This window comes from Dasypus novemcinctus, chromosome 15 (assembly GCF_030445035.2).
Source record: "Dasypus novemcinctus isolate mDasNov1 chromosome 15, mDasNov1.1.hap2, whole genome shotgun sequence".
Lineage (NCBI taxonomy): Eukaryota > Metazoa > Chordata > Mammalia > Cingulata > Dasypodidae > Dasypus > Dasypus novemcinctus.
Genome location: NC_080687.1, coordinates 19,934,453 through 19,952,941, shown reverse-complemented (window position 1 = coordinate 19,952,941; position 18,489 = coordinate 19,934,453). Strand labels below are relative to the sequence as shown.

General features: G+C 37.7%; 1 protein-coding gene across 2 annotated transcripts in view; it reads right to left on the bottom strand.

Annotated features, from left to right (window-relative positions):
- Positions 1 to 18,489, bottom strand: part of PCID2 (PCI domain containing 2) — a 92,550-nt gene that overhangs the window by 49,976 nt on the left and 24,085 nt on the right. For both annotated transcript variants that reach the window (XM_058276385.2, XM_023586657.3), the window contains 4 exons: positions 6,259 to 6,348; positions 4,580 to 4,653; positions 3,424 to 3,489; positions 2,940 to 2,981 (listed from right to left, as the gene is read on the bottom strand). In XM_058276385.2, the coding sequence (XP_058132368.1) occupies positions 2,940 to 2,981; positions 3,424 to 3,489; positions 4,580 to 4,653; positions 6,259 to 6,348 (272 nt within the window). The remainder of the gene's footprint in view (positions 1 to 2,939; positions 2,982 to 3,423; positions 3,490 to 4,579; positions 4,654 to 6,258; positions 6,349 to 18,489) is intronic.

Genomic DNA, 18,489 nt, shown 5'->3' with positions numbered 1-18,489 from the left:
AATAAAACATAAGAAAGCATCTTCAAGACCTTGCTTTAGGCAAGGGATTTTACACCTGACACCAAAAGCTTGAGGAACAAAGAAATAATAGATAAATGGGACTTCATCAAAGTTAAAAGTTTTTGTGCAAAGGACTTTATCATGAAAGTAAAAAGACAACCTACAAAATGGATAAAAATATTTAGAAACTGGTATCTGATAAGGGTTTAATAAGGGTATCTGATAAGGGTTTCATAAAGAAACCCTACAACTCAACAAACAAAGACAAACAATACAGTTTAATAAACAGGCAAAAGACTTAAATATATTTCTCCAAAGAAGATATATAAATGGTCAAAACTCACATGAAAAGATGTTCTACATCATTAACCATTAGGGAAATGCAAACAAAAACCATAATAAGATACTATTTCACATCCACTAGAAAGGCTACTATTAAAAATAATAAATAACAAATGTTGGAAAGGATGTGGAGAAAAAGGAACACTCGTTGTCTGTTGGTAGGAATGTAAAAAATGGTGTATCTGCTGTGGAAAACAGTTTGGTGGTTCCTCAGAAAGTTAAGTACAGAATTACCATATGACCCAGCAACCTCACTCTAAGTATTTACCCAGAAGAACTGAAGCCAGTTACTTAAGCAGCTATTTGTACACCAATGTTCAGAGTAGCATTATTCACAATTGCCAAAAGATGTAAGAAATCCAAGTGTCCATCAACAAATGAATGAATAGGGAAGTAGATGTGGCTCAAGTGATAGGGCTTGCACCTACCGTATGGGAGGACCCACGTTTGAACCCAGGAGCCTCCTGGTGGAATAAAAAAAAAAAAAAAAAGAGAAATGTGCAGCGAGTCAGTGCCTACATGGCGAGCTGAGTGCCCATGCCGCAAGAGTGCCTGTGTGGTAAGCCAGCACCCGCACAAGTGAGTCACACAGCAAGATGACGATGCAACAAAAGAGAGACAAAAGGGAGAGTCAAGGTGAAGCACAGCAGAAATTACAAACTGAGGCAGTGCAGCTGACAGGGAACCTTTCTCCACATCAGAGGTCCCCAGGATCAAATCCTGGGGAATCCTAGAGGAGAAAAAAACAAGAAGACCAAAGAGAAATAGATACAGAAGATCACACAGGGAATGGATACAGAGAGCAAAAACAGCAGGGCAGGGGAAAAGGAAGAGGGGGAAATAAAATAAATGAATGAATAAATAAACCTTAAAAAAAAAAATGAATGGGTAAATATGGTATATGCATACAACAGAATATTCAACTGTGAAAAGGAACAAAGTTATGACACATGCAACAATATAGATGAACTCTGAATACATCATGTTGCGTGAAATAAGCCAGACACAAAAGGACAAATATTGTGTGATCTCACTGATATGACATAATTAGAATAAGCAAATCCTGTAGAGTCAGAAACTAGAATATAGGCTATGAGGGGCTGGGGTGGGAGTAGGGAATAGGGAGTTAATGCTTAATTGGTACAGAATTTCTGTTTAGAGTGACAGAACACTTTTGTTAACAGATGGTGATAATGGTAGCACAAAATTGTTAACATCGTGAATGTAATTGACACCATTGAATTATATATCTGAATGTAGTTTAAAAGGATGTACATGTGTTGCCAGAATAAATTTTTTAAAAATTGATACTGTGGCAGTTTGAGATTATTTATGAATCCCAAAAAGAGATATTGATTATGTTTGTAAACTGGTCTGTTCTTCTGGGTGTGATACTCTTTGATAGTATTAGATTCAGCCGAGATGCCTTTGATTAAATTACATTAAGATTAGGGTACCCTTTGTAGGCTCAGTCAAGGAGACACACACAAAAGTAGATACACAGAGGAAGGGAGTTCCATAAACACAGAAGAGGATCCAGTGGCCCCAGAAAGAGAAAAGCCATTTGCCTGGCAGTTTACAGCTGACCTTGTGAAGAGATCAGAGCAACTGAACCCAAAAAGAAATGAGCCCTCCAGCCTACAGCTGGGATCAGAAGGAGCTGGGACCACAGAGCGTTAAGAGGAAAGAGGAAGGTTGAATCCTCACAGACATCACCCGCCATCTTGTGTCAACACATGGCAACAGACTTTGGGTGAGAAAGTACCTCTTAAGGTACACTGAGTGGGACTCTTTAGGGCCTGTGACTCTAAGTTTTTACCTCAAATAAGTACTCTTTATAAAAGCCAACAGATTTCTGGCACTTTTCATCAGCACCCCTTTGACTGATTAATACAATAACTAGGGAAGCGGACCAGTGGTTTGGGCATCCATCTACCAAATGGGAGGTCCACGGTTCAAACCCCAGGCCTCCTGACCCATGTGGAGCTGGCCCATGCACAGTGCTGATGTGCACAAGGAGTGCTGTGCCACGCAGGGGTGTCCCCTGTGTAGGGAGCCTCACGCATCAGGAGTGCGCCCCGTAAGGAGAGCCGCCCAGCGCAAAAGAAAGTGCAGCCTGCCTAAGAATGGCACCGCCCACACGGAGAGCTGACACAAGATGATGCAACAAAAAGAAACACAGATTCCCGTGCCACTGACAACAACAGAAGCAGACAAAAGACGACGACGCAGCAAATAGACACAAAAAACAGACAACTGCAGGGTACGGGTAGGGAAAGGGGAGAGAAATGAATAAATAAATCTTTTAAAAAAACCACAATAACTAAAGGGAAAATAGTACTTAATAAATATATGGCATCATGGAAGGTTGAAATAAAAATCACACTGCAAATAATCTTGCTGATCTGATATTTAAGTAAGTTGACATTGACTATTATAACTTCATTATCATGTTGATATTATCATTTTTCAACATACTGATATTAAATATCCACATAGAAAAATCAACACATATTTATTTAAAGCAATTTTTTAAAAGCTTCTGCTAAAAATAAATTGCCATTTGTTAGTTTCCAGCTATTTCTGTTTATACTTACCAGTTTTCTTCTTTATGGGCCTGAAATGCTCTCAGGAATGATGTACTATATTAAGGAAAATATGACATGCAAAATCCAAATAATATCATATATCATAAAATTAAGAATAAGGATTTTAAATTTTAAGGATAGCTTACCCTTTAGAAGATCATGTGTCACAGCATTATTTCTTTTAGAAAAAAGTATATAAGCCTACATTATAAATATCTAAGTATCAAAAGGTGTAAGTATACTAAAAATAATTTATAAATACTTTCTATAAGCAAAAAATAATATAAGGTGTTTAAAGTCAGCAATCTCAAACATTTTTATATATGCCAAACTTGAAATCCCAAATCAACAGCTAAAATAGTTTCACTTTGAAAGGTTTAATTCCTTTCTAGTTGCAGTCATGAAAAATTGGCCCAATGTTTCAAGATCTTAAGCCCTAAATAATGCACAGTATCTGTTATAAATTTAACAGATAAAACAAAGAAAAAGATATTGGACTATCACAGTTTGACATTTATATGCCTCTATGAAATCATGGTTTCCCACTGCATAAGTACACCTGTAAAAGAAATGCCAGAGACTTAGGTACAGTTATGTCAAAAAGTACATTAGTAGAAGTAAAACTAGTTAAACCATATCTTAACTTATATCACAAAATACATTATCTTGGAGTGAAAACTGAATTCCCTGACTGACAGGTGATGAAAGGTTGAAAGGAAGACAAGAAACACACAAGTAAGTATTTTAACTAAAATGGGTGAGTATATGTATTTTGAAACTATTATTTCAAGTCTCAGAAAGGGAAAACCTAGTTCCAAGAGGTTTTATTAATAATACATATTGATAATATGTTATGGTCCTTCTACTATTAAACAAGTTGGCAATGAAGCTTTAACTAGATTCAGAGTTGGGCAAAACTGTTGTAGTCAGTTTCATCATCAAATCTAGAATTCTACCAAACACTGCACAGTTGCCTCCCTGCTAGAATGAATACAGTGGTGCCCCAACTCTTCCAAAGATCTTAAAGGCTTATAGGGCTTTCCTACTTACAAATCCCACCTTGTCCCAACCCCACACCAACCAGCTCGGAAATACTATAGGCATTCAAGAAAGAGGGTAATGAAATTTCACATTGCTTTAGGACATAAAGTTTTGTGTGAGTTGATGCTTTAAAGATAAAAATTGTAGCTATAAAATATAAATAAAAAGCTGTATTTTGTTTGTTTAGCTTAGCTCCAGTCTCTTTCTTAGTAAGGCAAAGAAATAAAAAATAGACATATTTTCATGAAAAAAAAGCAATTCAATGGCTGGGCACCACATCCTACTAAATAAAAGACTACTATGAAAAATATTAAGTAATTTTTGTAGTACTGCACAATAGATAAAGATACACAATCAAAATTTAAAAAGAAATTTAAACACATACTTGATTCTTTGAAATGAAAAAAACAGTTTAATAAAATCTTAAAGTATTTATAACTCTGCAAAATTTTTACAGGCTTCACCAAAGTGAAATTACAAATGTACTATTCTACTTTGTCAAAGTAAGTTATTCACATCTACAATCATAAGATGATATAAGATAAAATCACTAGTCAATTCAGCAGTTTCCAGGTTTGTTTGTTTTTTTATCCTCACCAACATATTACCTTAAATGAGCTGCAAACATTTCATCATAAGGAGGTTCCAAAACTTGTTGACACTTCTCTTCTGGAGAGGGCAACTAATTTAAAAGAAAAAAAAGGCAAAAAAACCCCACAAAATTAATAGGCATATAATGAATACAATGTATAGAAAGACACTTAGGTAAACCTGCCTCAAAAAGAATTCACACATTTCAGTTAAAATTAACACTTTAAACTTTAGCATCTCTAAAAAACAAAAAAGCTGCATTACTTTAACAAATATTTATCAAGTACTACCTATGGATAAAGCACTAGAAAACCATGAATACAATTCAGTTTTACCTACCAAAAACCATACAATATTCTAGGCACTATTTTAAAATATATTTTAATATTTAATAGTCAGTAAATGAAGAAATATTTATCAAGCATCTACTCTGAGCCATATTAGATACAAATAAAATGAGTTAGAGATAGTATCACTTTAAGAATCATTCCTTCAAAGCCACTTTGTCAGCTTTCTGAGATTTATTTCTAATTCTTCCTTTCCTCCCAGTAGCCAAATTTTGGATAATTTGACTATCAAAATAGATTACAGCACATTGAATTTAAAAAAGAAATCAGAGTCCATACTGATATACTAAACATATGCATATACAGTCATATATAAATGGGAGAGGGAAAATGACAGTATCAGAAAAATCACCATTCTACAACACTAATGAAATAATTGATTCAGTCACTAATGAATGAAACCATTCAAGGAAAGGCTATCACAATGAAGAGATCTATCTTGGATTAAAAATGGGACAAAAAAGGCAAACGTGTACCTTCTAATGTGATGCAATATGAAACACACAGCACAATCTCTGAAATATTCTGGCCAAATTAAGTTGAACCTGAATCTAATCAAGTGTCTGGCACTAACTTCTATTTAGAGCAGAGGTTTTCAATCTGGCTGCACAACTAAAATAAATAAATAAATAGCCTGTTTCCACTCTAAGATGCTAATTTATTTGGTCCCAGGAACAGTCTACACATTGCTAAATATAATCATCAAAATATAATTCTCCCAAAAGAAAAATTTTTACTCCCCAGTAGGAACATATTCCAATATTATAACGAGAAACAATGAGAAAGAGGACATTACAAAATGTCAACAACATTTTCTACAGAGAACATTGCTTGAAAATCATTCATCCTCTAAATCAAGGATACTGATATTCTAGAGGAGGGGCCAGAAAATGTTTTCCAGAAAGGCTAGGTAATAAATATTTTAGGTTTTGTGGGCTATAACATGCATGTTGATCCTACCCAACTATGCCATTGTAGCACAAAAGCAGTCATAAACAATACATAAACAAATGGACATGGATATGTTTTAATAAAACTTTATTTAAAACAAGAGGCTGGGCCTTAGCTTGCTGACTCCTGTTTTAGAGAGTAACTGTTGTATAGTAGACAGCAGGAGCATTAGAGACAGACTAGCCTGGATCAGAATCTAAGCTTAACCACTTCTTAGTTCTATGAACTTCGATACTTACTTAGCCTCTCTGAATCTCGAGTTGTAGAATTAAATCGCAAGAGAATGTTGAAATTTTTAAATAAGAGTGATAATATTAGTTTTTTTCTTATTCAGACTCTGAACTTCTATTAAGAAATTCGTTACTCTAGACACTTATGAACATAATTCTTTCACCTACTTGAAGCCGTGGGTTTGCAACATGAGGATGCTTAAAAGACACCAACTCTGCACATGAAGTTCCATCTCTTGTGTCAATTGCTTCATATACCTAAAACATTAGGGAAAAGAAAAACTAAATTAAAAAATAAAACATTCTATCCTAATCTAACATAAACTATTCATCATATGCTATTAAAATTCATTTTACCTTTCTTTGAAAGTAGTAATAATAATCAAAATATAACAAAGCAGTTCTCTCCTCAGCCAGTAAACAGTAACTACATTTTAAAACAGAATTTTCTGGAGGCAAAAAACAGGTTATTTACAGTTAAAAATAATGAAAAAGAATAAGCCAGTGGTATGTCATTTCATTACTAATGGAGGTGATAATTCAAGTTTTTAACTAGAATAGTTGTTTTCTAGTTTTTTGTACTTACACACACTAATAGATATTTGAAAAGTTACTTACCCTAAACATGAAATAAAAGGAAAATGGAAATGGTTAAATAAATGATGTCCCATATATACAATGGGATACTTGCTTCAATTAAAAAGAATAAATAAGATAAAAAGCTGGTCCTCATTTTCATATGGAATTGCAAAAGGCCCCAAATAGCCAAAATAATTTTAAGAAGGAAAAAAAAAAAAGCAAAACTGAAGGACTTACATGTCCCAAGTTCAAATTGTACTACCTAGCTGCAGTAATCAATACAATGTGGTATTGACATAAAGACAGACATATAGACCAATGGAAGAGAACTGACAGTCCAGAAATAAGACCCATACATCTATGGTCAAATGATTCTGAAAAGAGTGACAAGGACATGTAATGAGGAAAATATAATCTCTTCAACAAATGGTATTAGGAAAACTGGATAGCCACATGCAAAAGAACGAAGTTAGACCCTGACCTCACACCATACACAAAAATAACTCAAAATGGAACAAGGACCTAAATACAAGAGCTAAAACTATCAAACTCTTAGAAGATAATACAGGTGCAAATCTTCATGACATGCAATTTGGTAATGGATTCTTAGATATGACACCAAAAGCACAACAAAAACAATATCAACAAAATAAATAAATGAATTCGACTTCAAAACTAAAAACTTTCGTGCAAGCAAGTAAAAAGATAACCTACAGGATGGTTGAAAATAGTTGCAAGTCATATATCAGATAAGGGCTTAATCTTTGGAATTTATAAAACACTTTTACAACAAAATAATAAAGACAACAATCAAATTTAAAAATGGGTAAAGGACTTGAATAGACATTTCTCCAAAGAAGATAATTGAATGGACAATGGACATATGAAAAGATGTTAAACATCATTAGCTATAAGGGGACTATAAATGAAAACCACAATCAGAGACCACTTCTTACCCATAAGGATGGCTATTATTTAAAAAGCAGAAAATAAGTGATGGAGAGGATGCAGAGAAATTGGAACTCTAGTACCTTGTTGCTGGGAATAGAAAATGGTGCAACCACTGTGGAAGGTAAATGGCAGTTCCTCTAAAAAGTTAAATATACAATTATCATATGATCTAGCAATTTCACTTCAAAGAAAGTGAAAAGAGTTTCAAACAGATATTTGTACAAAAATGTTTACAGCAGCATTTTTCTCCACAGCCTAAAAGTGTAACAACCCAAGTGCTCATCAACAAATGAATGAATAATGGCGGCGGACTTGGCCCAGTGGTTAGGGTGTCCGTCTACCACATGGGAGGTCCCGCGGTTCAAACCCCAGGCCTCCTTGACCCGTGTGGAGCTGGCCCCTGCGCAGTGCTGATGTGAGCAAGGAGTGCCGTGACATGCAGGGGTGTCCCCCGCGTAGGGGAGCCCCAAGCGCAAGGAGTGTGCCCCGTAAGAAGAGCCGCCCAGCACTAAAGAAAATACGGCCTGCCTAAGAATGGTGCCGCCTACACGGAGAGCTGACATAACAAGATGACGCAACAAAAAGAAACACAGATTCCCATGCCACTGACAACAACAGAAGTGGACAAAGAAGAAGATGCAGCAAAATAGACCAGAGAACAGACAACCAGGGTGGGAGGGAAGGGGAGAGAAATAAATAAATAAATAAATCTTAAAAAAAAAAAAATGAATGAATAAGTAAAATGTGGTACATACACATGATGGAATATTATTTGGCACTAAGAAAGAATAAAGTTATGAGACATGCTGCAACATGGAATAACCTCAAAAACATCATGCTGAGCAAAATGAAAAAGAGTATTTGAGGAAATGATAGCTGAAAATTTCCCAACTCTCATGAAAAAAAAAGAAAATATATGTCCAAGAAGCACACCGTACCCCAATCAGAATAAATCCAAATAGACCTACTCCAAGGCATATACTACTCAGAATGTCAAATGTCGAAGAAAAAGAGAAAATTTTCAGAGCACCAAGGGAGAAGCAAACCATGACATACAAAGGATGCCCAGTAACACTTGGCACAGATTCTCTTCAGAAACCATGGAGGCGAGAAGACAGTGGTATAAGTCAGTTAGGACACTGAAAGAGGAAAAACTGCCAGCTGAGAATTCTTTATCCAGCAAAAATTGTCCTTCTAATACGAAGGTGAGTATAAAATACTCACAAACAAATAGAAATTAAGAGAATTTACAAAACAGAATCACTTTGCAGGAAATAGTAAAGGAAGCCTTACAACCTAAGAGAAAAAGACAGGTGTGACAGGCTTGGAGGAGAGTATAGAAAAAGAACAACAGAAGGGATAACCAAAAGAGTAAAAAGGCTGACAAAAAAATGACATATGAAAACCAAAGAATAAAATGGAGGAAGTAAATAGTGCATTTATAGTAATATCATTGAATGTGAATGGATTAAACTCTTAATTAAAAGATACAGGCTGGGAAGCAGACTTGGCCCAGTGGTTAGGGCATCTGTCTACCACATGGGAGGTTCCCAGTTCAAATCCCGGGCCTCTTTGACCCGTGTGGAGCTGGCGCACGTGCAGTGCTGATGCGCACAAGGAGTGCCGTGCCACGCAGGGGTGTCCCTGCGTAGGAGAGCCCCATGCGCAAGGAGTGCGCCCCGTAAGGAGAGTCGCCCAGCGCGAAAGAAAGTGTAGCCTAAGAATGGCGCCGCCCACACGGAGAGCTGACACAACAAGATGACACAACAAAAAGAAACACAGATTCCCGTGCCGCTGATAACAGCAGAAGCGGACAAAGAAGACACAGCAAAAAAACACAGAGAACAGACAACCAGGGTGGGGGGAAAGGGGAGAGAAATAAATAAATAAATAAATCTTAAAAAAAAAAAAAAGATACAGGCTGACAGAATGAATAAAAACACATGACCATCCATATGCTGCCTACAAGAAACTCACCTTAGACCCAGGGATACACACTGGCTGAAAGTGAAAGGTTGCAAAAAGATACTCTATCCGAATAGTAACCAGAAAAGAGCAGGGTTAGCTATACTAATATCAGACAAAATAGACTTTAAACGCAAAAAAGTTATAAGAGATATAGAAGGCCATTATATATTAATAAAAGGGACAATCCACCAGAAAGAGATAAGTCATTAATATCTATGCACCAGGGTGCCCCAAAATACATAAACTGAAGGGAGAAATAGACATCTCTACAATAATCATTGGAGACTTTAATACCCCATTCACATCATTATATAGAACAACTAGACAGAAGATAAAGGAAACAGAGAACTTATGAACAATATGATAAACGAGTTAGACCTAACAGACATATACAGAACACTGCATCCAAATTTGGTGGGTTATACTTTCTTCTCAAGTGCCCAAGGATCTTTCTCCAGGATAGATCATATGTTAGGACACAATGCAGCTCTCCATAAATATAAAAAGATTGAAATTATACAAAGAAACTTCTCCTAATGGAGTGAAACTGGAAATCAAAACTAGACAGGAAAAAAAGTAAACTTGCAAATGTATGGAGGCTAAACAACATATCTAAATAATCAGTGGGTCAAAGAAGAAATTGCAAATGAAACCAGTAAATATTTTGAGACAAATGAGAATGAGGATATGATGTACCAAAACTTGTGGGATACAACAAAGAAATTCTTGAGAGGGATATTAATAGTCCTAAATGCCTATATTAAAAAAGAAGAAAGAGCTTAACACAAAGATTTAACTGATCTACTAGAGAAACTAGAAAAAGAACAGCAAATCAATCCCAAAGCTAGCATAAGGAATGAAATAATAAAGACTAGAGCAGAAAGAAATTAAATTGAGGGGAAGCAGACTTGGCCCAATGGATAGGGCATCCGCCTACCACATGGGAGGTCTGTGGTTCAAACCCCGGGCCTAATTGACCTGTGTGGAGCTGGCCCATGCGCAGTGCTGATGTGTGCAAAGAGTGCCCTGCCACGCAAGGGTGTCCCCCTGCGTAGGGAAGCCCCACGCGCAAGGAGTGTGCCCCATAAGGAGAGCCACCAAGTACGAGAAAGAAAGTGCAGCCTGCCCAAGAATGGCGCCACACACACAGAGAGCTAACACGGCAAGATGATGCAACAAAAAGGAACACAGATTCCCCGTGCTGCTGATAAGGATAGACGCAGTCACAGGAGAACACACAGTGAATGGACACAGAGAGCAGACAATAGGGGGAGGGGGAAGGGGAGAGAAATAAATAAATAAATAAATAAATACATAAATAAATCTTTAAAAAAGAAAGAAATTGAGAACAACAACCAAAAAGAGAGAAAATCAACAAAACCAAAAGTTGGTTCTTTGAGAAGATCAATAAAATTGACAAATCCAAAGTAAGACTAACAAAGAAAAAAAGAGAAAAGATGAAAATAAATATAATCAGAAATAAAAGGGGGGAAGTTACAACTGACTCGACAGAAATAAAAAGAATCATAAGAGGGTATTATGAGAAACTATATGCCAACAAACTAGACTACCTAGATGAAATGGACAAATTCCTAGAAATGCACAACCAATCTACACTGATGCTACAAGAAATTCAAGCACTTAACAAATGAATCACATTTAAGGAAATTAAATCAGACATCAAAAATCTCACAGCAAAGAAAAGTCCAGGACCAGATGGCTTCATAGGTGAATTCTACCAAACATTTTAAAAAGAATTAACACCAATCCTACTTAAACTCTTCCAAAAAATTGAAGAAGAGGGAAAACTACCCAGCACATTTTATGAAGCCAACATTACCCTAATACCAAAGCCAGATAAAGATACTACAAGAAAAGAAAATTACAGACCAATCTCTCTAATGAACATAAATGCAAAAATTCTCAACAAAATACTTGCAATAGAATCCAGCAGGGTATCAAAAGACTTATACATCACAACCAAGTGGGATTTATTCCTGGTATGCAAGGTGGTTCAACATAAGAAAATCAATCTATATAATACACCACATTAACGAATTGAAGGAAAAAAACCACAAGATCATCATCTCAATCGATGAAGAGAAGGCATTTGACGAAATCCAGCATCCTTTTTTGATAAAAACACTTCAAAAGACAGGAATAGAAGGAAAATTCCGCAATATGATTAAAGACATATATGAAAAACCCACAGCCAACATCATAATCAATGGGGAAATGTTGACAGCTTTCCCTCTAATAATTGGGAACAAGACAAGGATACCCATTGTCACCACCATTATTCAATATTGTACTAAAAGTTCTAGCTAGAGCAATTAGACAAGGGAAAAAAAAAATTAAAGGCATCCAAATAGGCAAAGAGGAAGTAAAACTCTCACTGTTTGCGGGTGACATGATCCTGTACTAAGAAAATCCTAAAGTATCAACAACAAAGCTATTTGGGCTAATAAATGAGTTCAGCAAAGTGGCAGGACACAAGATCAACAGACAAAAGTCAGTAATGTTTTTGTACACTAGTACCAAACAACCCAAGGAGGAAATCAGGGGGAAAATTCCATTTTCAATAGCAATAAAAAGACTCAAATACCTAGAAATTAATTTAAGCAAAGAAGGACAGGACCTATATGCAGAAAACTACAAAACAATGCTAAAAGAAATTTTAAAAGACCTAAACAAATGGAAAGACATTCTGTGTTCATGAATTGGAAGAATAAATATCATGAAGATGTCAATCTTACACAAACTGATTTACAGATTCAATGTAATACCAATCAAATTCCCAACAGCTTACTTTACAAAATTAGAAATGGCAATTACCAAATTCATTTAGACGGGAAAGTGCACCTGAATAGCAAAAAGCATTCAAAAAAAAAAAAGAAGAGTGACTTTGGAGGAATTTCACTGCCTGACCTTGAAACATATTACAAAGCTACAGTGGTCAAAACAGCATAGTACTGACATAAAGATGGACACATTGGAGGCGTTTTCGGGACGTGGAGTTGTCCTGGGTGGTGCTTCATGGACAATTACCGGACACTGTAGATCCCCCCAGGGCCCACTGGATGGAACGTGAGAGAGTGTGGGCTATGATGTGGACCATTGACTATGGGGTGCAGTGATGCTCAGAGATGAACTTACCAGGTGCAAGGGATGTGTCATGATGATGGGAGAGAGTGTTGCTGTGGGGGGAGTGGGGGGCAGGGGCGGTGGGGTTGAATGGGACCTCATATTTTTTTTAATGTAATTTTTAAAAAAATAATAAATAATTAAAAAAAAAAAAAAAAAAAGATGGACACATTGATCAGTGGAACAGAATTAAGAACCCAGAAATAAACCCTCACCTATACAGTCAGCTGGTTTTTGACAAACCTACCAAGTTAATGTTAACAGAATAAAACAGTCTCTTCTACAAATGGTGCTGGGTACCTATAACCAAAAGAACAAAAGAGGACCCCTATCTCAATCCCTATAGAAGAATCAACTCAAAATGGATCAAAGACCTAAATATAAAAGCCAGGACCATAAAACTACTAGAAGAAATGTAAGGAATCATGTTCAAAAGACCTTGTAGTAGGTGATGGTTTCTTGGACCTTACACCCTAAGCACGCGCAACAAAAGAAAACATAGATAAATGGAGCCTCTTCAAAATTAAACACTTTTGCTCCTCACAGGACTTTGTCAAAAGGGTGAAAAGGAAGCCAACTCAATGGTAGACAATATCTGGAAATCACATATCCAATAAAGGCTTAATATCCAGGATACAGAGATTTGCTATAACTCAACAATAAAAAGACAAACGACCCAATAAAAAAATGGGCAAAAGACTCGAATAGACATTTGTCCAAAGAAATACAAATGGCAAAAAAACACATGAAGAAATGCTCAATATCACTAATGACTAGGGAAATGCAAATCGAAACTACAATGAGATATCATTTTACATCTATCAGAATGGGCACTATTAAAAAGACAGAGAACTAGAAGTGTTGGGGAGGCTATGGAGAGATAGGAATACTTATCCAGTGTTGGTGGGAATGCAGAATGGTACAGCCACTGTGGAGGACTGTTTCACAGTTCCTAAAGAGGTTGAATATAGACTTCCCATGTGACCCTGCAATATACCACTACTGGGTACATACCCAGAAGATGTGAGAACAGTTACACAAACAGACATCTGCACTCCGATTTTCAGAGTGGCATTATTCACGATTGCCAAAAGTTGGAAACAACCCAGGTGTTCATCAACAGATGAATGGATAAACAAACTATAGTCTATTTACACGGTGGAATATTACACAGCTATAAGAAGAAATGAAGTCATAAAGCATATGACAACATGGATGAACCTGGAGGACATCATGTTGAGCAAAGCAAGGACACAAAAGGACAAATTCTGTATGACGGCATTACTGTGAACCAAATACACTGTGAACATATGTATGATTTCAAAAAAAATTTATAAATAACCAGTACATTTAACTGAGAAATGTGTGTTTTTATTCAACTGTGTTTTCTTTTTAGTTTTTAATTGTTCATATTTTCAATTATTAAATGTACAAAATAAAGTTTAAAAAAAAAAACATATTAGAGGGAAAGGGATGTGGCTCAAGCAGTTGGGCTCCTGTCTGCCATATAGGACGTTCAGGGTTTGATGCCCAGGGTCTCCTGGTGAAAGGTAAGCTGGCGAGCACAGCAAACTGGCCTGAGTGGAGTGCTGGTCCACATGGGAGTGCTGGCCTGCACAGAGAGCTGGTGCAGCAAGATAACACAACAAAAAGAGATACAGAGGAGAGCCATTAAGAGATGCAGCAGATAAGGGAGCTGAGGTGGTTCAGGAGACTGAGAACCTCTCTCCCACTCCGGAAGGTCCAAGGATAGGCTTCTAGTGCTGCCTAAAGAGAAATAAATACAAATAAATCTTTAAAAAAACACACACACACAGGAGAGGCATACAAAAGCAATCTCAAAATGACAGAAGGAAGAATAAGTGATACTGAAGACAGGGAAGCTAAAATTGAAGAGAGAAAAGAACAGAAAGAAAAAAGAATGGAAACAATGGAAGAGGGGCTTAGGGAATTGAATGACAAGGTGAAACACAACAACATGCAAATCATGGGAGTTCCAGAAGGAGAAGAGAAGGGAAAGGGGGCAGAAAGAGTACCTGAGGAAATAATAGCTGAAAATTTCCCAACTTTTATGAAAGAAATGAATGTACATGTACAAGTGCAACATACCTGATCAGAATAAATGCAAACAGACCTACTCCAAGAACACATACTACTCAGACTGTCAAACATCAAAGATAAAGTGAAAATTCTAAGAGCAGCAAAGGAGAAGCAAACCAACACATAAAAGGACGCCCAGTAAGATTCAGTGTAGCTTTCTCATCAGAACCATGGAGATGAGAAGACAGTGTGGTATGATATAATTAAGAAATTGAAAGAGAAAACTGCCACCTGAGACTTCTTTATCCAGCAAAATTGTCCTTGAAATATGAAGATGAGTTTAAAATATTCACAAACAGAAATGAAAAGAATTCATAAAAAAAGAATCTACCTTTGCAGAAAATATTAAAAGAAGTCTTTGAGCCTAAAAGAAAAAGACAGGAAAGGCTTGGAGAAGAGTACAGAAGAAAGAATAGCAGAAAGAATAACCAAGAGTAAAAAGACAGACAAAAATAAGATATGACATATGAAAACCAAAGAATAAAATGGTGGACGCAAATAATGCATTTATAGTAGTATCTGGGAAGCAGACATGACTCAACTGATAAGAGTGTCCGTCTACTATATGGAGAGTCCAGGGTTCAATCCCCTGATCTGTGTGGTGAGCTGGCCCACACGCAGTGTTGTGGCGTGCAAGGAGTGCAATGCCACGCAGGGGCATTCTGCGTAGGGGTGACACACGTGCAAGGAGTGCGCCCCACAAGGACAACCGCCCCATGTGAAAAAAGTGCACCCCACCCAGGAGTGGTGCTGTATACACAGAGAGCTGATGCAGCAAGATGACGCAACAAAAAAGAGACAGTTTCCCAGTGCCACCAGATAATGCAAGCAGATGGAGCAGAACACAGCGAACAGATACAGAGAGAAGATGACGGGGGGGAGGGGGGAGAGAAATAAATAAAAAATAAATTCTTTAAAAATATATATATACAGTAATATCTTTGAATATGAATGGATTAAACTCCACCCAAAAAAAGACAGAGGCAAACAACCAGCAAGATGACGGTGGAGTAAGGCGCTCCTAGAGTCAGCTCCTGCTACAGGGCAGTTACCAAACACCCAGAGCTCTCTGGAGCTAGCTGAAGCACCTGTTTGGGGGATCCAGGAGACCAGAAGAGCATCCTGCAATGTCTAAAGGAGTGGAAGGAGGAGACTGCCCATCTGCAGAAGATTTGTAAGTAGAGCGCCCATCTTGTAAGTAGGTGCTCATCCTCCACTGGAGGCACAACCTGCCTCGGGAGCTGTTCCACAGCTGGAATTGAAAACTCCACTTCCTCAAAACAGGGGAGGAAGAGATGGTTGAGCACCAATTTCAGCTACTGATGAGGAAACTCAGCAGACTACAGTATAATCCTGAAAACAGCTAAAGCCTGAGCCTTTCCAAGTCAGGAAGAGACGGGAAGCTGCCATCTTAACTCCACACCTGGCATGAGGGGAAGCAGGGCAGACTGAAAATACCAGTTCTGGTAGGGACTGGCTTCTTTCCATCCAGATCATACTGCAGTTCTAGCTAGGCCCTAGTGCCACCTCCAGCAGAGAGGAAGCTATGGGGACCTGTGCCAGCCTCTCCGGGAAATTACTGGCCAAACTGCCGAGGCGAGTGATTATCCTACTCTAGCTGCACGAGCCACCCCACGAGTTTTTCTGTGACAGGAATAGGAAGCTCCATTTCCCAGAAACGGGAGGAGGAGACGGTTGGCTGTCGATTTCGGCTACTGATTAGTTAACTTGGCTGGCTAAGAGATAACCCTGGAACAGCTGGGGTGCCAAAGAGCCCAAGTCAGAAAGAGGCCAGTGGCCTACATTTTGACCCTGCCCCCAGCCTAAGGGGAGGCCAGGCTGACTGAAACTCTAGGTGTCAGCAGGAACCAGTTTCTTTCACACAGATCAGCCTGCAGCCCTAGCCTAGGCTTCAGTCCTGTCTCTGGCGGGGAGGAGGCTGAGGAGCCCTGTACCAGCCTATACAGGTAACTGCAGGTAACTCTGGCTGGCACAGACTGAAAATCAGAAGACTACCAGGGCAATTGCAGTCAGCTTGGACCCACACTGCATAGATTGCTACCCATACCTGCAGCTCCATCCCTGTCCTAGGCAGGGGAGAAAGGGATGTGAGGCTTCATCAGTCTCTCTGGGCAACTACAGTTTGGGCCTGCACTTGGATTATTCCACACAGCTTTGACTCTGTCCCTACCCCTGGCAAAGGAGAAAGCTGGAAGAAGCTCCACTGGTTCCTGGCACAATGAGGGCAGCTTGAGCCTCCACAGCTTACAGCACCAACTATATGCTTCATTCCTACTGCACAACCAGCAAGGGAGAAACGATAGGAAGCCCTAAACTAAAGAGAAAAACTGCACCCAGAATAAATACTCTAGTAAGCCAGATGTGAAGATACCAACAAAAAATTACAATCCACACCAAGAAACTGGAAGCTATGGCCCAGTTAAAGGAACAAGATAAGCCTCCAGACAACATAAAGGAGTTGAGACAACTAATTATAGATGTTCAAGCAAATCTCCTTAATAAATTCAACGAGAAGGCTAAAGAGATTAAGGATATTAAGAAGACATTGGATAAGCACAAAGAACAATTTGAAAGCATACATAGAAAAATAGCAGATCTTGTGGGAATGAAAGGTACAATCAATGAAATTTAAAAAAACATTGGAATCATATAATAACAGATTTGAGGAGGCAGAAGAAAGGATTGGTGAGCTTGAAGAAATGGCCTCTGAAAGTGAACATACAAAAGAACAGATGAAGAAAAGAATGGGAAAAATTGAACAAGGTCTCAGGGAACTAAATGATGCAAAAGGCAGGCAAACATATGTGTCATGGGTGTCCCAGAAGGAGAAGAGAAGGGAAAAGGTGCAGAAGGAATATTTAAAGAAATAATGGTAGAAAATTTCCCAACCCTATTGAAGGACATAGATATCCCTGTCCAAGAAGCACAATGTACTCCCATCCGAAAAAATCCAAACAGACCAACTCCAAGACACATACTCATCAGAATGTCAAAGGCCAGGGACAAAGAGAGAATTCTGAGAGCAGCAATAGAAAAGCAATGCATAACATATAAGGGATATCCAAAAAGACTGAGTGCTGATTTCTCACCAGAAACCATGGAGGCAAGAAACAGTGCTCAGATATATTTAAGATACTACAAGAGGAAAACTTCCAGCCAAGAATCTTACATCCAGCAAGACTGTCTTTCAAAAATGAGGGTGAAATTAGAATATTTACAGATAAACAGAAACTTGGAGAATTTCTATGCAAGAGACCAGAACTTCAGGAAATACTAAAGGGTGTGCTAGAGCCTGAAAAGAAAAGACAGGAGAGAGGGGCCTGGAAGAGAGTCGAGAAATGAAGATTATATCAATAAAAGTAACTAAAAGTGTCAAAAGAGTGGTGAAAACAAAATATGACAAATAAAACTCAAATAATCAGTAATAAACTTAACCAATGATGTAAAGCACTTGTATTCAGAAAACTGCAACTCAATGTTAAAGCAAATAAAAAAAGCCCTAAATAACTATAAGAAGATTTCATGCTCATGGATAGGAAGACTAAATATAATTAAGATGTCAATTCTACTCAAATTGATATACAGATTTAATGCAATCCTGATAAAAATTCCACCAGCATTAAAGAAAAAATTGAA